Source organism: Myotis daubentonii, chromosome 11 (assembly GCF_963259705.1).
Source record: "Myotis daubentonii chromosome 11, mMyoDau2.1, whole genome shotgun sequence".
NCBI lineage: Eukaryota > Metazoa > Chordata > Mammalia > Chiroptera > Vespertilionidae > Myotis > Myotis daubentonii.
The window spans coordinates 45,494,568-45,518,386 of NC_081850.1; the positions used below are offsets into that span (position 1 = coordinate 45,494,568).

At 43.7% G+C, this 23,819-nt stretch overlaps 1 protein-coding gene across 15 annotated transcripts in view; it reads left to right on the top strand.

Annotated features, from left to right (window-relative positions):
* The first annotated feature begins 2,568 nt into the window (after positions 1-2,568).
* The window catches only part of TLE4 (TLE family member 4, transcriptional corepressor), a 146,977-nt gene continuing 125,726 nt past the window's right edge, over positions 2,569-23,819 (top strand). For 7 of the 15 annotated variants that reach the window (XM_059656981.1, XM_059656982.1, XM_059656993.1 and 4 more), the window contains exons 1-4: positions 2,571-3,462; positions 4,326-4,423; positions 5,547-5,610; positions 6,778-6,822. In XM_059656981.1, coding sequence (XP_059512964.1) covers positions 3,418-3,462; positions 4,326-4,423; positions 5,547-5,610; positions 6,778-6,822 — 252 coding nt within the window. In that variant the 5' untranslated portion in view covers positions 2,571-3,417. Of the gene's footprint in view, positions 3,463-3,813; positions 4,024-4,325; positions 4,424-5,546; positions 5,611-6,777; positions 6,823-23,819 lie in introns of those variants that run through there. The other 8 variants (XM_059656983.1, XM_059656991.1, XM_059656988.1 and 5 more) reach the window with 5 other exon arrangements.

The window sequence follows — 23,819 nt, forward strand, 5'->3', positions numbered from 1 at the left end:
GAACACAACAGGTCCCTCTTCTCATGGAACTTGCTAAGATTCTGGCAAGAACAGATAACATGGAACTTTCTACAGAGGCACTGTGGGTGATTTAACAAACGATTGAAAAGCTCCAGTGGCAATGAATTACCAACTGTAGACTAAAGCATGGTCTTTGCTGATGCTCTTAGGAAATTCACTGTTCTCGTGTAGAAATGATATCATTCCACCTTCTAATTTTTGGTTCTTGCAAAGGTTTCAAAACAGTGCTGTCCAATGGAAATATGTGAGCCACATAAAGTAAGTTCAATTTTTCTAGTATCTGGGTTAAAAAAGTAAAAAGAAATATACAAATTAATGTTAGTAATATATTTCATTTAACCAATTATATTTAAAAAATTAGAATTTCAACATGCAATTATCATACATTATTGAGTTATTTCCTATTTTTGTACTAACTTCAAAATTGGTGTCTGTGTATTTACAGCACATATCATTTTGGACTGTCCACATTTCAAGTGCCCAATGGCCATGAGAGGGGGATTGCACAAAGAAAGTTCAGAAAACTGCCCACGGAGCCCTTCATCCTCTTATTTTGGGGATGGAGAAGATATTTGCTTAATTGAAATATTTTGTGACCTCAAGTTCCAGGATTTTAATAATTAAAAAAAAACACGTATTAGAGGAAGTTGAAGACCACCATGGCCTTTGCCTCAGCCCTCCGTAGTGCACAACACAGAGAAAGGCTCATATAATGTGCTAGGTCATTGTTTGACCTGTCCACTAAGGCAAGGGATATCATTAAGAAGAATAGTTTTCCACTACTGATAAACCATCTTGGCAAATGTCTCAAGTTAGAGTAGGCAAAGGATGCCCAGAAATGAATGTCCAAAACCCAGCCAGACTCTTAAATCAGCCAATCCCTGGCTTGACTTTTTCCGAATTCCTTCCTCCCCCCAAAGTTATAGGCTCACCAGGAAAGGCTGCGAGCTTCCGGCCTCCTCTGGATGAGGACTAAGGGTGGAGGCGTGCCCGCCCCGGGCTGACCCTTCTTGCCACCGAGTTCTCGCCCACCTACTTAGCTCCTTCCCCTAAGCATGCCCCTCCCCCAGCCTCTGGCCCCGGGCCACCTCCACCTTCCCAGCCCTCCTCCCCGCGGCGGTGGACCCTCGGATCCTCAGACCTTCCATCTCTAGGCACGCGTCCTTTTCAACCAAGACCAACCTGACTAGTTCCTCCAAAAATCAGGAAAAAGAGGGGCAGTCTTCTTCCTACGGAACTGGGGGAGGGAGCATCTCAGGGTGCGCAGGGGCGTTTTCTTCCCAGTGCCTGGGGCTGGCCCTCAGGTGACACTGCTTCAGTGCGGGCCGACTCAGTCTGCGGGGTGCGGATAGCCCCCACCACAAAGTTTCTTCGGGAATCGAGCGACCCCTGCCACAGGCCTCCAGCCCCTCCACCGCCCCCCAATACTCTTCGGCTATGCCCCCCACTCCCCCCACCCCCGAGTCCTCCCCCGGACTCCCAGGCGAAGCATTCTGGGCACTTCCTTGCAAAGTGGCTTGGGGAAGGGTGCTCCGCTTCGGGGGTTAAACGGCAATCACAGCCCCCTCGGGGCTCAGAGAGGCACCCCCCCCTCCCCATCGCCTCCCCTCCAGTCCGGATCTGCGTTTCGCAGCTCCGTCGCCCGCTCCAAACAAGAACAGGGGCCCGAGTCCGCGTTCACATGGAAAATTATGCCGGCTCCAGCGGCGCGTAAAATTGATGTGAACCGAACGAAGTGGGATCGGCCTGATCCTCCCTCTCTTGTCTCAACAGGGGTTTCGGCGCGTTACACAAGGCCGAGCTTGTCTCTTTAAGGAGACATTGGACCCTAATTAGTCCGCATTCCTGGCAGGACCAGGGAGCATGGGGATGGGGTGTTGGGGTTGGAGGGGGCGGGTGGGAGTCCGAGACTCGGAAGGAGACTAACCTCTAGTCTCACCGCCCCCCTCCACCCTCTTTACTTTGCCACCACCATCGCCACCAACACCCATTCTGAAGATGCAGCCAGGGCAGCAGCAACAGCAGCAGCAGCCACCGCCGCTTCTCCCAGGCCCACGTTACTTTGATTGACAGCTGAACAAATGTTTGCCGGGTTCGAACGCTCGCGCTAAGGAACGTCAGCCTGGGCGCAGCTCCGCCTAGGGCAGGCCAACTCCGCCCCGCCTACGCCAGCCCCATTTCGTTCTGTTCATTGGTCCCAACTACGGACGACGCCCGGCCCCCACGTGGGTTCCAGCTCGGCCGGCTCCACCCCCCTGGCTCGCCATTTGTCAGCAGTGAAATGATGGGCAGTAACACAGAACGGCGATTAATGTTCAGCCATCTCTGATTGGTTGCTGGAGACGCTTACTGCGCCGAAGGTGGGCGGGGCGCTAGGAGAGCGCCCCAGAGCGGTCGCGTGGCGGGCCGGTGATTGTAGTCAATCTGGCCGAATCCTCAGCTGTAGTCGCCAGGGGCGCACTACATCTCCCGGGATGCCCCGCGGTCCCTCCGCGGCCGGTTGTGAATATGTATCAGAATGTTAATGATTAGCTGATGCTAAATTTGGTCATAGAAGTCACCTACACAGAGCGTGTTGTTAGAGCTGTTCTGAGCGGGTGTTTGGGCTGTTGGCTGCTGTCTTCCCCCTCTCTCACACACTTGTATATTATTTTGAGGTGGTGTTCGCAGAGTTTCAAAGGGGAGAGAATTTTTTAAAAAGCCGCAAGCGTTTCACTCTTATTTTTATAATCCCTTCAATTTGGGGTTAAAAAAAAAGAAGACAAGAAAACAGGAAGGAAGAAAAATAAGGAAATGAGATGTGGCAAAAGAAGCTAAAAGGTGCCTTTAAAAGATCGTTGCTGTGAAGTGAAAAAAAAAATCTCCAGAGAAACCAGAAAGCACCGCCGAGACCTCTTCCGAACCAAAGGAGTTTGTGTTTGCTTTTAGGAAAGAAGAGAGCGATCATTCATTCGAAGGAATAACAACCAATTAAAAGACAAATAAAAAAAAAGTTTGGAGTGGGACGCGGAGCGAGCGAGCCGGCGGGCGTCGCTGCCGGCGGGCACTGGGGCGCGAAGCCCGCACTTTCCCGGCCGGGGGAGCGGCGCGGCTGCGGCGCCGGGCTCGGCGGAGCGAACGTCGGAGCGTGGCCGCGAGAGACGCGCGCCGGACAATGCCCGCGGCGGGCCAGTGACGCCCGCGGGGAATGCGGAGCGGCCCGGCGGCCCGCCCGCACCCAGTCGTCGCCTCGGCCGGACGTTCCTGCTGCCCGCATCGCGCGAGACCCGGCGGGGGTCGGGACCGCCCGAGCCGCCCCTCGGACCCGGCCGGCCGCCGCCGCCGCCTCCTCCCCCGGGCCATTCAACCCAATGAGCCGCGCGCCTCTGCCCAGCGCAGCCCACTAAATCGGTTTGGATGATTCGCGACCTGAGCAAGATGTACCCGCAGACCAGACACCCGGTGAGTGCGGGCGGCGGGGGCGCGGGCTCGCCGGGCCCGGGCGTGCGATTCCCCGCGTCGCCCCCCGAGCGCGGAGTTGCGTCTTGGGTCGCGGGGCGTGGAGGGCGGCTCGGACCCTGCGTCCCGCTCGGGGGGCCGCCCGCCGCTCCTCACCCCCACCCCCCGCGCGGGGGCACTCTCGAAGAGGGGGTGCAGAGAGGCGATTGAGTTGTAGCCATTTTCTTATTGTTGTCTTTGAAGCCCCTGGAAGCTGTGCGGAGCCGTTCGTCGTCCCAGCGCCGCGTCTTGGAGGAGGGGGGTGGGGGGGCGAGCGATGAAGGAGGCGCGACTCCGCGCCGGGGCGGGGAGGGCGCCCTCGGCGGCGGCGGCGGCGCGGCTGGTCCGGCGGCGGCTCGGGAGTGCGGGGCACCGGCCCCTAACGCTTTGGGCCCCGGGGACTAGCGAGCGAGGCAGCTGGCCGTCCAGCCGGAGAGGGTGGTGGCCTCGTCCCGCCCTCCCGAGACCTGGCTGCGGCCCGACGCCATGGCGCGGGTCCCCCCGACGGGCCAGTTTCGATTCCGGGTGGGGAGACGGGGTGTCTGGGTGCGCCGGCCCCTGGGCGCACGCCGTTGGCGAGGGAGGGGAGCGGGGTCTCCCACCCGCGGCGTCCGGGGTGGGTAGGCTGACGCGGGGGCCCGGGGCCACCCGGAACCAGCTCCTGCGGGGCTGTGCGGCGAAGGGGGGGTGGCGGGAGGAGAGTTCTCATCGCTCTTTGCCTGCCTGCGCGGTGCCCCCCCCCCCCCAGCGCCGCGTGGTGTGTTTTCTCCATCTCCCCGCCTCGCCTGTGATGTGGGCTAATTAAATATTTTATTGTTGTTCTTTAGGCACCGCATCAGCCTGCTCAACCCTTTAAATTTACAATATCCGAGTCCTGTGATCGGATTAAGGAAGAGTTTCAGTTTTTACAGGCTCAATATCACAGGTAATGATATTTACTTTAGCTGATCCTCCTGTTTGCTTAGCTCTTGTCTCCCCCTCCCCCACATATACACACAAACACCCCCCATCGGCCCCCCCACCCCCCAACTACAAATGCATTACTGTAATTTTTCCTTGTGGGCAGAAAGGGCATGTCAGGGCCTCTTTCTCTTAGGCAGGTGTAAAGAAATTAAGCATTTCCTCCCTTCTCCTCCCGTAAATTAAAAAAAAAAAAAAAGAGAGGCAGAACAATTGAAACTGGAGAGACTTGGAAAACGCTGAGGCTAAACTTTCGATATTGATTTATTGGGGCCAGGAGAATGGAAGGTTGGGAAGATTCTGGGGCCTTTTGACTTCCTTGGTTCTTTATTACTCCGGGCTTGATTCCTTCTCACTTCTTTCTGCCATTTCACTGAAATACCATGAGCCGCGAGCTCTGGGAAGTCACAAGTGAGCGATTTCATTACTTTTAAGCTGAAAAAAAGAAAATTTTTTTCATTGTTTTAGGAACGATGAGTAGGCTTAGAGTGCTTTTGAAATATTTTTCTTTCACTGGCTTCTGAGTGACGTGTAATTCTTATTTTATAAATGCAAGAACCAAAACAAGTCACTGAACCCAATCCACACTTTGCCCCCTGGGTGGTGGTATTCAACTTGTCTCTGTTTTGGAGGGAAAAAAAAAAGACATCATTCATAAGGGATGGCTTGATTCATATTTTCATTAATCTCAGCGTGGAACCCTAAAGAAAAAATTCCCTTGTGACATTTTGGGGGACTTATTTGTGCTTGGATAGATAGATATTGATGTTTCTTTTCTTGTTCTTTATTAAGTGAATTTAGTGAATATTCAAGTCTGGATGAGGTTCTGGAATTAAATTGGCTGGAGCGTTTTTGTTTGTTTTTCTTAAAACAAAAACCCCACAGTTGATTCTCATTGAACGGGCAAGTCCAGGCTGTTTCCAATCATCCCTTTTCTCTCCTGCCTCACCTTGAATAATGAGGGTGGTATTTAAGATAGTTGACTGGTGTTTTGTAGGTGATGATTTAGAGGAGAGAATGTGTCTTTACATTTAAAGGAAGTAAGTCAAAATCTGTGTTGTACTTAGATTTCCTTATGTCTTGAACAGCCTGAAGCTAGAATGTGAGAAACTGGCCAGTGAGAAGACCGAGATGCAGCGGCATTATGTCATGGTAAGAAAACTGTGTCATAGATTCGTAGTGTCTCATCGTTTGGGATACCGAAAGCAAGAATACCTTCGCCTTGCTAGGGGATGCAGGATAGACCGCAGTCTCAGTGTCAGTGCAGTTGAGGTTGTGGGATTGTGACCATTAGCAGCAAGCTGTCATCCCAGGACATTACAACTTGCCTCTGACAACCAGCTTTGATTTGAAATTTCAAAAAGTTCACCTGCACGGGTATAATTTTTCTGTGCTTTGTTTTTACAGATTAGGAAAAAACAACAACACCCCACCTCATTTATGTTTTGTTTAGAGTCACAAGCAAAATGTTTTTGTTAGTGGTTTTCTTTGTTGTTTTATTGCTTTTGCCCCAAACAATGTTAACCAGTTTTTCTGGAAACTGTTAAAATTTTAATGTTTTATTTCTTTTTAAGAATGATGGATAACAAAAGACACCAGATACCTTTTTAAATTTTCCCCACTCTATGTTACGTGTGTGTGTTGTGCGGTTTTCAATTTCCATAGTGTTACATTGGTTTGAGGAGTGTTGTCTTCTGTATAACCAAATTTCTATAATGCCAGTCATACCACATGTTCAGAAAAATCAGATCTGCTTTTTCAAAAGTATTACCAAGCATATTTTTATGCTTGTTCATAAAGGATCCAGAGTAACTCATTCATTTCCTGTCAAGCCTTATTCCTTTTAACGTATGAATATTAGCAGTGCACCCGTCTGAGAAACTGAACTGTGAAGTAGCATCACCTATTTGAACAGTTCTTTCAAAGCATCTGCATGTGTCTGAGACACATATTTGCCATTAACTTGCCTGCTGTGCCTAGGAATTAGAGACTCCGTGGCACCAGATTTTCATCAGACCTTGTTCATTCACCTGCTTGTGATGTATAAAGACAACCAGAGCTGTTTAGAATGCTCTGTTTGAACTTGGTCTGAGTTTTGTGAGTTAGTCTCTTGGAGTCCCTGTTTTCGGGTGGCGCCTAGTTTATTAGGCTGAAGATAGTGGTAGAATGTTTCTCCTCATTTAACAGCATAGGGATGGATATTTTGGTTTAGGTGAGGCTTTTATGTTTGTTTTAAACATACGTGGGGGGCATTCTGAACAAACAAGGGAGATCATTTGATGAAAGACATAAAGTTAATTGCTTTTCCTTCTTTGACAGTATTATGAGATGTCCTATGGATTGAATATAGAAATGCATAAGCAGGTGAGTTATTTATTTCTTTATAACCATTTTAAATGGCATTTTGGAAAGAAACTTGTATGTTTTGTAGTGTTATTATGCACATTTTTGTAACTACAATATTTTAAAAGGCTACTGGTGTGAATGCTATTTTTTCAGGTATGGTTTTCCCATTTTTGTATGTATTATTTTAATTTTAGTCATTTAAAAATGTGATTTAAAATGTCTGCTGCATATTCAACTTTGTACCCTTTCGAAAGTAGGATGCTAAATTTTAAAATAGGTTTTATTTTTCATTTGAAAGAGTTAATTTTATGTATTTCGGGCATTGCAAACTTGTTAAGAGTTTTTCTTGGAAAATATTAAAAAAGGAAAACTAATTTGTGTGGAGCCTCATTGGCTTGATGTGAAAGAATGGATAGAGGGTGAGCTGGGAGGATCAAAATGAAATCTGTGGGGCTACGAAAGAAATTGACGTAAAATCTTTGTACTGGTCCCCCTGAGGCTATTTAGTTGGATCTTACCTCTTGTTACTTCCAAAATTTGTAACACATAAATGCGGCTGAAGGAGGATGTGATAAGGTTCCACACTGGGTCTTGAAACCTATTAATTAGTACGGCCAAAAAAGGAAAAGAAAAAAGATAATCATTAGTCAGAAAGCATTGAGAAGTGTGATTCAAACAGTCTGTGTGTGTGTGTGTGTGTGTGTGTGTGTGTGTGTGTGTGTGTATAAAATGGCTTACATTTCCTGGATAGAAAAACAGCTTATACATAAAAAACATTGTTTGGCAATAATAATTCCTCTAGGAGACATTTGTTTTTAGTGATCGCCTAGTGAAAGTGCTTCAGGTCTGTGTCTCAACCATTTCAGAGTTAGGTGTGTATGTGTTTACCTGCTGGGATAAGACGAGGGAAACTTAATGCTTTTCATCCCTTATTATATTCCGGGTGGATGTCACTGCCTTCTAGGTTTAAAAAATATGAAATGATCACACATTATTAGGCTTTTATTACTTATGGATTCCTTTTTGGATGTAGTTAATTACCATATACTCAATATACTCGGCAGAGTTTTAAAAGATGACTGTTAGATAATAAAAGTGATCAGATAGGCAGTATTTGAAAAAGTTGGGGGGGAAAATGAGTTGTTCCTTACACTGAGGAGTTTTTATTTCAGGTACCTTTTTTACTTTATATGCTATTTGGTTATGTCAATATTAACATTATAATATAGTTTGCTCCATGTTAAAATTAGATTCTTATTTTGGCATCTTTGCCATTTCTGTTTAGATTAGTAATGTAAATATCTCCTGCTTAAACAAAACCCATGAAGCTTATGGATGGACTCCCCGTAGCGCTACCTTACAGGAATAAATTACATGAGGGATACTATTTGTTAATTATCCTCATTACATGTCATTTTAGGTCTGAATCTTGTATACAACTTGTCTTTTTTTTTGTCCTCACCCCACCATCCAAGATTAATTGGTGCCTTTTTAAAGATTGGACCAGATGATTAATGTCCCTTTATTTTATCCTCCTGTATCTTATTTACCATAGCCAGTTAGCCTCCAGGTCTTTCTGTACCATTTACAGGATGCACAGAGTTGATAGTATTTGGCTGTATGTATTTTTTTGGTGGTGGTGGTGGGGCGGGGGGGGGGGGCGGGGTGCTGTATGGGAGATCCCTTAATTTTGCACATTTTATACCTTTGTAATTCTGTCATTTTCTTCCCCAGCTGGCCTCAAATGCCATCTATTTAAAATTGAGAATGGAGTACATTTTCCCTTTTTTTCTCTTGCTTTTAAATTCAATCATATCAAGAATCCTGAGGGCAGTTTATCACATTATGAAATACAGACAGCCCTGCAAACCACCTACTTATTATATTTTCTTTCTTTTCCCCCTTAAGCACAGAGGCATATCTGTCTTTATTTGTTTTCCTAGGCAGACAGCCTGGGTTCCTCTTGGCCTCTCTTCCAGGTGCACTCGTTGGATACCCTCGTAATGGAAAGCAGCAATAATGCAGGGAAGTTGCCCTGCGGCATAATTGGGCCTAGTCCTCAAGATCGCGTTAGGCCTATTCACTTATTAGATTTGTGTCTCTGAAGGGTTCAAGAGCTGGAGTCCCCGGAGTCCTTGGAAGCACCTAGTAATCGGTGGCCCTGATATTTGAAACCTTTGTGTATTTTTTTGGTTAGCGCTCCTGTTCTTCTTGGCTGCTGCCAGCCACAGAGTATTTATTTTTAGAGAAATTTTTCATTGGAACAGAAAATGATGGCTGTGATGGAGTCATGACTCTGTGACTTAGCAAATTGATAAAAGGATAAAAGCACACAGCAGTGACAAACAGGGTTGGGGGTCTGGTATTATGGCCCCTCCCCTTTCTGTATGATGCTCATTGTCAGTCACCCTGTGTTGATTCTGATAGAGGACTATAAAGTGAAACCTATGGGGAATTTGTCATTCTGAAATGAAAGCTAATGTAATTAGTACCAATTAAAGTACATTTAGTAAATTGGATTTAATCTTAATTAAGCCTGCATAATGTTGCCAATTTTTAACAATTATGTTTGAGAACATAATTAATTTAAATTTTGGTAACTGAGTAAATAGCATTAGTCTGGTAGAATTAGTTGAATTTTTTTTTAAAAGGGGAACTCGGTGACATGATATGGAATTAGAGCATAAAATATGAATCTAATTTCTCGTAATCTTTAGTAGGATTGATAGAGCTGAGCAGAGGAAGCTGGGGAAAAACCCCAGAAAAGTTAGGGAGGAGTATCCTAGGCTGTAATGTGAGTTAATGCTTCGCCACTATCTTAAGTTAGTATGAAAGTGAAGGTGACAAATGGGTCATGGTTAGAAATGGCACATGTTTTATTGTGATGTCTTCATAGTGGGACTTTTAATAATGAGAGAACATTGGTGTTTATTCCCTAAGGATTTTCCTAAGTGTGGAGTTTCTGTGTTTTGTTTGTGGATAGGGTATTTTACCCATCGTTTAGTTGTTACATATTTTGCTGATTGTTCCTTTTTATAAACACAGTGTGGCTTCTAAATGGGTCAGTGGCCGTGGGCAGAACAGGGTGATGCACGCAGTTGATAACATTGCTAAATGCTACTTGTTCCCAACCTTCACCTGTAATGCTGTAATTAAAGAAGACTGCCCTGATTTAATCTGACAGCAGCAGTTACGACTTTAAAAAGTGAATATTGGATGCACATTAGGCAAAATAGGTAGTATGTGCATTCATCCTCTAGGAACTGGAAATGGAGATGAACTTTTGAGAGCATCTCGTGGCTTCCTCATAGTTAATATTCTGTAGTCTGATTCTCTCTTTGCTTCTAAAAAAATTTAGCTTAGTATTTGAATTTTAGAAATTAGAACATTTTAGAAATCTATAACACTTAGAACCTAAAAAAGTACTACATATTTATATATGCGTGTGTGTGTAAATGCATGTGTGTATGCATGTATATGTATATATACATAAAATTACTATTTTTAAAAAATCCGAGCAAGGAAACTCCTGTTTCACTCCAAGCCATGTAACTTTTATTATGAGATTTGGGCCGCAACCATTTGAGTGCTGCTAAAATATTAATTGAATAGAAATGAAAGGGCCTTGCCAACTGATAGGATATCATAATCGTAGCCTCTCTGGTCGATGGTAAATGATGATAAATGACATTAGGAACCTTTTAGCAAACTGTAATAACTACAAGGAGGGAAGCAGTATGGATTTGCATTATATCTGATACCCTCTAGTACCAAGTGGATTGCCAATACTGCTTGTTTAGCATTTTCTAAGGGCAATAGGATATTGATTTCTGACTTACAAGGAACAGCTCTATTTTCACCATTGAAAAGTATTGCAGGTTGTTAAGAAGAAATTGACTTGAAGAGGCCGACTGCTGCCCATCATGGAGCAAATAAAGCAAAACTGCCGAAGCATGGTGGAGCAGGGAGACGGGCCCTCAGCAATTTGTTGCTATTAATTTACCATGCTCGACAGCAAATCAATCGGCATCTACTTCATCTGCTGGAGAAAATGCTGTCCAGGGCAGATAAAAGGCTCGGCATGGTAAAGGGAATAGACTGGATTGGCCAAAAAGTGGCTCCAGTTAATGTGTAAATAAGTGAAATCAAGGCCACAGTTGCAGAGGAAGCTGTTGTTAATTAGGTTGGTGCTTTTTCGTGAACTATTTTAGAAAGCAGCTGAGGATTTAGAGAGTAGAAAGAGATTTATTGAGGTTGAAGTAATATATGACTGGCATGACATTGCAGCTTTGAGTGTGCTTGATTCTAGGGTGCAGTAAATTTATTCCAGTGCTTGCACTGGAAGTCAGTTTGTTTAAAGTTCTGTTTAGACTAGATTTCCCATAAGAAAACTTTTCTTTTGAGCATTACTGATTTCTTGTACATCTCCTGTCTTAGATTGTTTATGGTTAGATTTGCAGGAGTAGGTGTTTGAGAATATAGGCAAAGATGTGTTTTACACAATGACTTTTAGAAAAGGATGTGATTAAGTCTTGTATAATAATGGAAGTGAACTAATAGAGCTCAGGTGTTCTATCTGAAGGTACTTAATAAAACAATAAAAATTTTGCTGAGGGAACTTATTTTTGCTGTATAAACACTGGTAAATAATCTAGAGGGGCTGAACAGTGAGTGGGTGGACTCTACTAGACTGGAAAATCCCAAAGAGAGACTATAAGTGAAATTTTGATAACTGCAAAAAAACTCCAGGTACCATTAGGTGATCATGCACATGTATGATGTGGGATTATTTGCATTTTTATTTGTTTTTCATTAAGGTTTAAAGCCACTTTTTCTAATTTAAGATTATTCATACTTCAATAATAAAAGCCTATTATGCAAATCAATTGAATGGCGGAATGATGGGTTGGTATAACATGCACTGACCACCAGGGGGCAGACGCTTATTGTAGGAGCTGCCCCCAGCCCACAGGCCCCAGGCCAGCCAAGGCGGGTGCCAGCCCCCCCCCCCCCCATCACCCCGCTGTTCGCCCCACAGATGGGCCCTGATCGCCGGCCAGGCCTAGGGACCCTACCTGTGCATGAATTTCATGCACCGGGCCTCTAGTACTTCAATAATATTCCACAATTAATAGTAGCCAAATGGATGTTATTGGTATTTTTTTTTCTCCCTGCTGCTTTGAATTGGACATTTTTGGGGGTAGGGAGACAACTTCTGCCCTGTTTGGTAAGTCTAGATATATGTAGATTTTGTTATATTTCTTACAAAACTGAGAGAGGATCTAGCATTAGGACAGTTGATACCAAGTGGCAGTGCCTTGGGCAGGACCCAGTGACCTGTCGTTTTATTTATCACAGAATCTTCAAAAGAAGCTGATCTGGTGGAGGAAATTTTACCTGTTAGGGTATGTGCATAATTAGGAGTGTTTTCAGGATGTCATAGGTTCCCCCCCCCCCACCCTTTTTTCTTGCGTGTTGGGTTCTTAATTTTCTCATTCTTGAGTTCTCATAGGATATCTGAACATGTTTCACCTACAGCAGTAATTGTGGAGTGGAATTGGAATTTCCTTTTAATGGAAGTGAATGTTTATTATATATCTAGCACATGCTTACCACTGATGGGGCACATTGCCAAACTTCTTTAATTCTCACAATGCTTCTAAGAAAGGGATTATGTCCAGTCAAAGGATGATTATACTGGATCAGATCTGTATAAGATGATATAGTTATTAGGTAGTAGATTCAGGATTTAGGATGAATTAATTGACCTGGGAGGATTTCTCCTAGGTCACAGTGGTTGGCAAACTGCAGCTCTTGAGCCACATGCGGCTCTTTGGCGGCTCTTCCACAAAATACCGATTTCTGCACATGGGGCACGAAGTTTCAATCGCACTGTACATGCGTGCCTGCACACGGTATTTTGTGGAAGAGCCACACTCAAGGGGCCAAAGAGCCGCATGTGGCTCGCGAGCCGCAGTTTGCCGACCACTGTCTAGGACAGTGATGGTGAACCTATGACACGCGTGTCAGAGGTGACACGCGAACTCATTTTTTTGGTTGATTTTTCTTTGTTAAGTGGCATTTAAATATATAAAGTAAATATCAAAAATATACATCTTTGTTTTACTATGGTTGCAAATATCAAAAAATTTCTATATGTGACACGGCATCAGAGTTAAGTTAGGGTTTTTCAAAATGCTGACACGCGGAGCTCTAAAGGTTCGCCATCACTGGTCTAGGAGATGGGTCTGTGCAGGGTGGAGATTCAGCCTCTGTTCATTTCAGGAATGGAGAGCCTCTGGAAGGCTCGGAGAGTCCTTGGGTTTGTCCTTGAGTCACTGAACTTTAGGCTCATACCCAGAACTCCTGGGTTGATAGGCATTCTTTGCAGCTCTGTCTACACAGAGGTAGAAAGTTGGGCCTGGACTCCATCCAGACTGTTTTTAGTGGATAAGAAGGCAGGCAATACTTTCTTTGACATGGAGTTTCCCCACAAATGGGGCAAAGAGCTGTTTGCTTATCAAGATCTCATTTGCTTCCTCCCTGGGCAACCTATTTCTCATTTGTTTATAAACTTGCTCTTCCATTTAACTTTCATCTTTTCCTTGTGGCTTCTAAAACTATGCCTGAAGACAAGAGGCTGTTTGTTAATCACCATCTTGTGGGTTTTTGAAGGGGGAAGCTGGGAGGGGAAAATGTGATGTTTTGTGGCCTCTTTGTAGTTCAGAAAGAGGTTTTTAGTTGCAGGAAATCACACGCAACTCAAACTTTTAAATGAAGGCAAATGTTTTGCTATTGTTAAAAGAGTTGCTTTACAGCATTCAAACAAAGGGATAGTCCCTTCTCACTGCCCCGTATTCTCCACTGGATATCGTTTATGTATTTTTTTGTTTTGGTGGGCAAAGTTCTTTGTATCCTAAGTAATATTCCTTTAAGCTAGGTCTGACTAATGGGTTGAGAATAAGAAGAGTCTTACTGGTAGGTACTGTTGCAGCCTCCTTGCAGAAGTCAAGATAGTGCAGACACCGGCATTACCTCACATTCTTTATTTTATCTTTCCTAGAATTTTCCTTTTTTAAAAAAAATCTTTTTGCACAATCGAATAGGTAAAGTCATTTGGGAATTAAATGTTTAAAATGTGCACTTAGGAGTTATTTGTTTTTAATGAGAACATTTTTATTGCCTTTGATTTGACTGGTTAGTCTGGTTTATCACTTCAGCAATAGTATATTTGATGGCTTTGGAGCCAGTGAAAGGAATGTGATAGTTAGAAGGTACTTTCCCTTGATCCCTCCCCCCACTTCCTCTTAGAGAACTCTAGCACTGCAGCAGTGGTAGCACACCCAGGGCCCTGTGGCCAAGGTATCATCAGTTTGGCGAGCGTGGCTGTTAGGTGCCCGCGACTGAGTATTTCCACTGGTGATGACAGTCTGCAGGGCTTAGGACCTGACTTGTGTGGAATTAGTGCACTGCAAACAGTTCATGAAATTATTGCTCTACTTTAAGGGGGAAGGGCCTCAAAACTTACAGTCAAACAAAAATTGGAGTTGTTTTGACTTTGCCTTAGTAACAGCTGCTCGTGGTAGTTGTTTTATGTCTGTAAAGAGGGATTTAGCTGGCATTCATCAACGCAAATCTGTATACCCTCTCTGTTTTCATTGGACTTGACCCAGCGCTTATGCCAAGCTCTTGCTGTTTTTTACCACCAAGCCAAAACTTTCCTCAGAGAGTTGCAGTGTGTAATCTGTACTCGATCCAGGGGGACGAAGGTCAAGGTGTGAATTTTCTTAGCCGGCTTGTCAAAAAAGCAGAAGAGAAAGCCTTCCTGATGCCCCCTAAATATTCTGTTTTCTGGTGAGTAGATCAGTTTGTCTTCATTTTTGAGGATTTTGCCCACAGGTACTTTACAGTTTGTATTGTGAAGGGAGCTTCTGTGTTTCATGGAAAGAAAGGATGGCTGCTGTGCTGGCGCAGGCTTTGGGCTCCATTCACAGCCTGGCTGGTCACGGTGTGCCTCAGGTCCTGCTGTGACCTGGTATTTGCAGCGACTTAGGCAGTGAGAGGTTCAGGGAAGGGAGCTGGATATTGACTTTCTGGTTTTTTAAGCAAGCTTATTTCAGTTACTATTCTAATTAGGATTCTGTTCTTATTTTCTGACTATGTGTCCTGCTATGTATGGATTATTTTGGTTGAAGAATTTGAAAATGCAAGGACATATAACTGGAAAGAATAGTAATCGTAGAAATTATGAGCTCTAGTACTCTTTCTTTACAGAGAGCTTAAGGCATTTTATATGTTCTTCTTAACCTTCCTGATGTTCCTATAAAGCAAGTAGCACGCTTGGATCCATGTACTTATTTAAATAGCTTCTGTTGGTGGAGTACCCGACAGTTTGCCAAGCAGTGTCATTCCAATGGCCTTCTTAAACAGATGACACTGAGGCTTAAGGGCTTAGACTAGCCCAGTGTCAGAGTATTGGAGGATCAGCATGCTGGCGGGGACACCAGGATTTACGTAGGTCTGCAAACGGCCCGAGGTTGCATAGCCAGTCTCTGGCAGAAAAGGAAATGGGTTTCTTGACCGCCCTTCCAGGGTTCCTTTCACTGACCATCCTATTTTCAGACAACAAATAGTGTGCTTGTTTCTATGATGTTCTTGACGCTATGCAATATGAGGAGCAGGGGGTGCTGCTGGCAGTCTAGGAGGTGGTACGGTATCATCTCTAGCTAGAGATCTGATCTGTGTGGATGTGCATGAGTACAAAGCCTGTCTTCCTTCTGTGCCTGGGCCTTGCCCAAAGGGAGGCTAGGATCCACAACTTAAAATATGAAGTCTAGGTCCCCTTTTAGCAAAGCGCTTAATAAAACTGGCTGTTCCTGCATTCCAAATGTGTATTGTGCAAACACAATGTACTAGATAGAAACTTGTTTCTTGCCAGTCTCCCCTGTCCCACTAGAACAGTGGTTCTCAACCTTCTGGCCCTTTAAATACAGTTCCTCATGTTGTGACCCAACCATAAAATTATTTTCGTTGCTGCTTCGTAACTTTAATGTTGCTACTGTCATGAATCGTAATGTAAATACCTGATATGCAGGATGGTCTTAGGTGACCCCTGTGAAAGGGTCATTCGACCGCCAAAGGGGTCGCGACCCACAGGTTGAGAACCGCTGCTCTAGAAGGTAAGCTCCCTGGGAACAGGGGTGTTTATTGTTCTCTGTTGTGTCCCTGGTGCTGAGAACTGTGCCTCTCACACAGTAGGTGCTCGGAAATATTTGGTGAATGAGGGAATACTTGCATTCAGATTGAGCTAGCCAAGAATATATGTGGTTTAATAATTTTAAGGATATATATCAGTTGCTGGATAACAAATGCAGAGCTTCCAAACTTAGATAGGTCTGTGGCACCTGCTTGTTAAATTTGTGGAAAAATGTAAGGCAGAAAGGAAAGTAAAAGCAACTGAACTTGGTGCGCCTTTCAGGAGAGAGTTAGGCCAGTTGCAGTAGAGTTTATTTTAGCATGAGGAATCTGCCTTTTTGAAAATGCAAACATGAATCCTTCCTAACTGAATTTAAAATTCAGTTTGAACATCACTCTATCACTAGTCTGTGTGATGAAGAATTCTTGTACTATTAATAGGTCAGTATGCATGTGGTTTGAGTGAGTGTGGGGAGATATTGATCTTAACTACACTGTGGTGTGTTCAGCTAACTTCCCTCCAAATCAGTAAAAGTGTAAGCTTCTAGTTCAAGGGACAAGGAACTTTGAAGATATGTGTTTTTTATTAGTGAAGATGGGATAGTGTTGTTGAATGAGTAATAATCATAACAAAAAGCTATTTTAGAAAGCTTATCGTGCAGGTAATATTTTACTTAGTCTCTCAACAACTTTCTGAGATTATAATTGATTATATTTCTATTTTATATATGAGGAGGCTGAGATGTAGATAAATAACGTGAGATCAACCAGCCAGTAAAATAGGTCCTGTGTTTTGACTCAATTTCAGATTACTGGTATGATAGTTTTGTCACCTATATTCCATAGGCTTCGTTTGGAACACTGTGTATTACCAGCATACTCTAATACCTTTCCCAGAATACTTGATTGTTCAGAGCATTCAGATTCTAGTTCTGACCTTGCTGGTATCCAGCTGTGTGATATTGCCTAGTACCTTAACTTCTCAGGACTACTCTTTTCAACTTAAAATTAGAGTGTAAGTGAAGACCAAGATCTTTTTTAGCTCCTTCGGTCTAAGGTGACTGTTTGGTTTTAGTTTGTTATTTTCTGTGACCTAGTGAACAGAAATTGAGACATCTATCACTTCTTTTAGTCTCAGAAAGTCCCTTTTAACAATTATTTTCAGAGGTTTTATTAAGTCCAAAATTAACCTAGTAAAGTTATGAATATAAATGGATATCTGTCTATATTTTATATAGTACTTTCTATTTTATTTACACATGGTGGGACAAAAGTAGGTTTACAGTTGTGAGTATGGGAAATAGTTAATTCCTTGTATTATTTATTAACTAGAGCCCCAGTGCATAAATTTGTGCACCTGGAAAGGAACTGTGGGCCACAAGGCTGCTGTCGGCACAGGGGCAGGTCTCGGCCCATCTACTACACCCCCACCTGGTCCCTCCTGCTGCGGCCCCCGGTCCCCTGTCTGCGGGCAGCCCCAATCCTGCCACCGCCGCCGCTCCCATATGCTGACGGCACTGGCCCTGCTCACACCTACTGACAGCGTGGAGCAATTGGGGCCAGTGCCAGCAGCGGGTGCGAGTGGGGCCGGCACCGTCAGCGGGTGCAAGCAGCGGCTGCTGCCCTGATAGCCCCTCAGGAGCAGGGGGAGGTGGAGGAGCCCTCAGGGACGATTGGGGCTGGCAACCGCCGCTTGCACCCGCTGGTGGCGCCAAGTGCTGGCAGCAGGTGCGAGTGGCGGCTCCAGCACTGGCAGTGGGTGTGAGAGGCGGCTGCTGGCCCCAGTTGCCTCTCAGGAGCAGGAGGAGGTGGAGAAGCCCTGAGAAGCAATTGGGGCCAGCAGCTGCCGCTTGCACCCGCTGATGGCACCGAACGATCAGGGTGGTGCCAGGTGCTGGAAGCAGGTGTGAATGGTGGCTCCGGAGCTGGCAGCAAGTGCAAGCGCAGGGTGGGACTGTGGCCTGCTGGAGCAAAGAATTTTCCATAACCGCCAGAAGCTCGCCCCAATGACAGTGACCAGCACCCTGCCTTGGTTTCGCGCCCCTGCTCACCTGCCACACCATCTTGCCGCGGCTGATGCCCACCATGTTGTGCCCTCTGCCACCTGCTGCCGACGCCTGTCATGTTCCATGCGCGCGCCCCCTAGTGGTCAGCGCATATCATTGCGACCGGTTTGGTTGTTCTGCTATTTAGTCTATTTGCATATTAGCTTTTTATTATATAGGATTATTGTATTATTTTCCATGCAGAGAACCTACTCTTGTCCTACCCTGTATATAAATAGATAAGTAGATAGATATAGTACTTTATATTTTATTAGGTACTTTTTCATTCATATTATAATGTTGCTAAAGGATTTTCCTCTTCATGTACATGAATAAGATGACAGGTGTTAAAAGTCCCACAGTCAATTAGTAGATGGTTAGAATTTAGTGATTTTTTCAGGGCCGGCATTCAGACTAAAGTAACGATGATGCAGAACTAGAGCAGTTATTGTAAAACATGTAATAAAAGACATACTTATATATAATACCAGTGCTTTTAGTACAAAGATAATAGACTGGGCCACCTGAGAAATAAACATGACACCTTGGTCTGTTCTGTCCCATATGAGGATCAGGGCAGATCTCAAAATAGTCCTTCTGCTCTTTCACTTAACTCATGCAAACATGTCAAACTCGTGGCCCGAGGGCCGCACGCCTCGTTTATTTGGTCCATGTTAACCAGGGGTCCTCAAACTTTTTAAACGGGGCCAGTTCACTGTCCCTCAGACCGTTGGAGGGCCGGACTATAGTTTTAAAAAAAACTATGAACAAATTCCTATGCACACTGCACATATCTTTTGAAGTAAAAAAACAAAACGGGAACAAATACAATATTTGTATTTGCATGTGGCCCGCGGGCCGTAGTTTGAGGACCCCTGGTGTTAACTTTTGAGTTTGACATGTTTGGCTTCATGGTTAGGTCAGAGTGCATTGTGCTTGTCTCTGTGTGGCCCTGATCACATTGTAATAAATAAACAAAATGGAATGTTGGATTTTCTAAGTAACGTGTGAGTCTGGAACATGGGTTCATTTTATTTTTGAATGTGTGGGCACTGATCAGTGAACCTTAGTTTTACTTGGGCTGACTTCCCCCCCTGCATATTCGGTTGTGCTGTGCTATGAATGTGGGTAACTATTTTAAAAGCTTTTGATTTTTTTTGGGGGGGACAGAACTGTCTAAGTATGCCTGCCTTGGTTAACCTCAAAAAATAATAGTTCACTTTAAATGGCCAATAAAAAGCGTAGTGGTAATTCCACAGTTACTTGCTTGAACATTTTCTTGGCTAAGTTGGGAAAGACACAATGCTTGTTTGGACTTTTAAATGGAGAAATTGTGTCCTGCAAAATTCCAGTGAGCTTTTCTTTTATGTAAGTTCCAGGAAGGTGGGGATGACAGCTCTACTTCCTTGTAAGCTTTTTCTTACATTCATGAGATTTAGGAGAGTCTAGGTCAGGCATAGTACATCTGTGTACAAAAACCTTGCTTTTTTTTTTTTTTTTAGCCCTAATCGGTTTGGCTCAGTGGATAGAGCGCCGGCCTGTGGACTCAAGGGTCCCGGGTTCGATTCCGGTCAAGGGCATGTACCTTGGTTGCGGGCACATACCCAGTAGGGAGTGTGCAGGAGGCAGCTGATTGATGTTACTCTCTCATCGATGTTTCTAACTCTCTATCCCTCTCCCTTCCTCTCTGTAAAAAATCAAAATATATTAAAAAAAAACACACATACAAAACCTTGCTTTTTAACATGGCAGCTCATTTCCAAATGCTCGATATAGCTGGCCTAAGAAGGAGGCCCATAGTTATGCCTGCTTTAACCAGATTTAAGGGAGCTAATAGTATTCCCTTATAAGCAAAAACTCAGGATATTTTGCATCAGTTTAGGATGCATACAGAAAAAGAAAATTGGTGAAATCTTTGTTGGATTGTGAGATGGAGTTCATGCCTTTTCCTAGATTAGATTTAAATTTCACTCTTCCTTTGTTATTCAGTTTATAGTTTGGGGTTATGCTTTTGTCGTTTTTGTGTGTTGTAGGCTCATCTCCAAAATTATCTTTCTAAATGAAAATATTTAGCTTCTCAAACTGAAATACCTAGAACTAGACTTACAAAGATAAAGAAGATTATAACCTAAAGACTTATACCTGAAAAAGAACTTAATCCTCATGAGGTTCTTGTAGTCTTCCTTCACTGAGAGAGATACTTGGTTAAGGGAGAGTGTTGGACTCCTCAGATGTAAGGTAAAAAGACAATGATGGCTTTTAATCATTCATTCAACAAGTGTTACTTGACCTCATATTATGTGCAGGGTGCTTTGAGGGCTAGGAGGTCGAGCTCTTGCCTCCATGGAGAGTCCAGTCTTTTTTGTGGCATTTGGCCTAGTGTGAACAGTACAAGGCAGTTTGGTGATGACACTGTTGTGACATAGGCAAAAGAGGAAAAAGTCTTTCTGGCTCAGGAGTGAGTAAGGATGCTGTTACGGAGGATATAGGGACATTTTAGTGGCACCTCAGAGCAGAGAGTCACTTAGGCAGGAGGAAAGGAAAGGGGGAGGATTCCAAGTGGAAGCCACAAAGGAAGGAAACTGCTGTGCATATTCAGGCTGTGGTTAGCATTTCCAGCTTGTTGGGTGATATAGGAGAGAATCGGTAAGAAGGTAGGTTTGGGATGCCTTATAATAGGCCTTGAATGCTAGCTCTAGTAGTGGGCTATTGAAGGAAAGCAAAGGGAAGATTAATCAGACAGTAGGGAAGGATCATGTCTGTTTGGTTAATTTGCTTTATTCTCAGCAGCTAGCCTGGGATCTGACAGCAAATCTTCAATAAATATTGGAGAGGGACAGGGTTGAGCAGGTGACATGTGGCTGGAAAGGAGAAACCCAAGTTACCCAACAGCTCATTGGATAGTGTGTAAATGCATAGAGAAAGGCTTAAGACAGTGACCTCTGCAGACTGGCAGAATCAGAGTACCATTAATAGAAAAGGGAACTTGGTCTTGGTTATGCTAGCGGGTGAGGTGCCTAAGGCGTGATAGAAAGATGAGGAGGGAATGAAAGTGGGTTTGTTGCTTCTTTCACCTTCATTAATGTCTTCATATCAGCACTTTCCCTTCATCTCCTGGCAAATCGGTACTCTTGCCAAGAACCTCTCGGATTCTTTTTCAGCAAGACCTGTATTTGTGCCTTTATTCTGTACCCCAGACCATAGTGGACTTTGCCAGGTAGCCCTCTGTGGGCAGTGGTTTTAAAAACTTAGGATTTTAAGAAAGGTGTTCTACCTTTGTGTCAGTGTATGAGAGAGAGTGTTTTTCTTCATTTTGCTTGATCACTGCCTCTAGATACTAGAGGCCCGGTGCACAAATTCGTGCACTGGTGGGGTCTAGTCGGCCTGCCCCGATGGGGGCAATTGGTGGGCTGGCTGGGGTGAGGGGCCGTGGGTGGGTCTAGCCGGGGTGAGGGGTTTGCTGGCCGGCCCTGCACCTGATCGGGGTGGGGGCCGGGCAAGGGGCCACAGGTGTTCCAGTAGTTCTGTTGTTTGGTCAATTTGCATATTACCATTTTATTATATAGGATTAGTATATGGGATAAAAGATATAAAATTACTTTTTTTTTTCCTTTCTTTTACTTTTTAAACTTTTTCTTAACATTGGAAATAGACACAAGATGCTCTAAATCAGCGGTTGCCAACTGGTGGTCTGAGGCCCACTGGTGGTCCATGAAGTCCAAAAGGTTGGCGACTGCTGGTTTAAGGAAACCTTTGGAGCAGCGGTTGCCAACCAGTGGTCCATGAGGTCTGAAAGGTTGGTGACTGCTGCTCTAAATTATTCATTAGCTATGGAAACTCCTTGCTCAGTCATCTGTTTTTTTTTTTAATTTTTATATTATTGGCTAAGAACTGTGAACAGGTCAGCGATTCCTTATCCTTTTTGTGTTGAGAAATTTCATGTAAACATGAGACCAAGTCTGTAATTCTCTTGAGGCATACTATATTTAAAAAAAATAATTCTTTTCATTGTTCATTATGTATGAGTTAAATACTAAAATGACAATGGATACTTTAGTCAATGTGAATTATAAGTGTGTGGTTAATTTTCTTCCTTTTTTCCTAATGTAAGGCATTTTAAACTGTATTTTAGACTTTCCCTCCTTTAGATGCTAGTCTTAAGCTGCTGTAGTTGAGTGAGAACAGCAGTGATGGTAAGGAAAGTTAAGTAAACATGAAATTAAAAAGGCCATAAGAGTACATTTTGGTAAACCAAAATATTGCTTGGTGGCATGAAGCCACAGATCCATTCCAAAAAAAAAAAAAAAAAAAATGCGGAAATGTGGTTTTGCTGTCTGTCGTGCAGTCTGTTTCAACTGTGAGAAACATACGTTGCTTTATGGGGTATTTTTTTTTTCAAGTCTGACCGCAGCTTTTAATTTCCTTCACTCCACCCACACCTCCCACCGCATGCCCATGTATCTAGTGCTAATTTATGGGCAATTTAAATGTAATGGCATAATCATCAACCACCAAAAGGGTCAGCAGTTGTGGCAGAAGTTTCTTGCCTTAGGTGTGTTACGTATCAGTTCTCTGCTTTGGGAAACTTTTATAATCAGAACACAGTGTTTGTCCTTGTTTTTTGGACTTTTCAATCTAAGTTAAAGTGAGGTTTCTTTTAAAAGGTAGTTTTGAAGTGCTTTGTTTTTTTTGCTGAAAAAAATAATGTATTCACATTAAAGAAATTTTAGAAAGCAAAAGAAATTAAAAGACTCACCCATGGTTCTATTACTCTGACCTAAATGCTGTAGTAGATGGAAAATTATGCTCCTTACCCTCTATGGAAAATATAGGTTAAGTTCCAAAGGGTGGTACATAAAATAAGCATAATGTACCCTTCTTTCTTTAAAAAGTACAGAAGTACAACATAATGTATAGTAAAATGAAACCTTAGATCTTTAAAATTAATTTTGGTTTATTGGTAACTATGGTTGCTTCAACATTTTTTTATGAGCAACACAATCCTAAATATTTTTTAGGATCTACTCTTAATTCAGCCAGTAACTTCCTGTAATCTTGGTAAATCATTTAACTTTTCTGAGTCTCAGCTTCTTATCCATAGCCATAAAACAAGGGAATAGGACTCGATCAGTGTGTTTTATAAAATGCTGGTTCCTGGGTCCCTAACCTGGGACCTGGGCATCAGTATTTTTCTGAATGCTCCAAGGTAATTCTAAAGTAGGGTTGAGAACCAGTGAACTAGAGCAGTGCTTCTCAAACTTTAATGTGCATACAAGCCACTGGGGATCATGTTAAAGTCAGATTATTTCTGCAGGCCTGGAGTAGTACCTGATATTCTCCATTTCTAATGCCCAGATGCTGCTGGTTCACTGACCACATTTTGAATAGCAAGGAGCCAGAAATCTCCAAAATGTCTTTCATATTTATGTCATTTCTTTTTTCCATGGTTTAATTTATATAGTACATGGGAATCCATGTGCTGCTTGAATGAGACCTCTGATTAGGATGTCTATATACATAGAGTGGTATCTGCATAACCTTTGTTGCATCTCTGGAATAAGTCAGCCAATTCAAGTAATTTTAATGGTACTGTACCTTGCTTTAGGTAGCCTGCCTGAGCTCCAGCTGGCAGCTGAAGAGTTGGCACACTACTGCCTAGAAGAGGGGTACTTTCCATTTCTCCCTTCTCTGCTCACTGAGACCCTACTCTAATAGTTACTTACACTTTCAAATTCTGTCTCTCTTCTTTTTATCCTTGAGTGGCTACCCTACCCA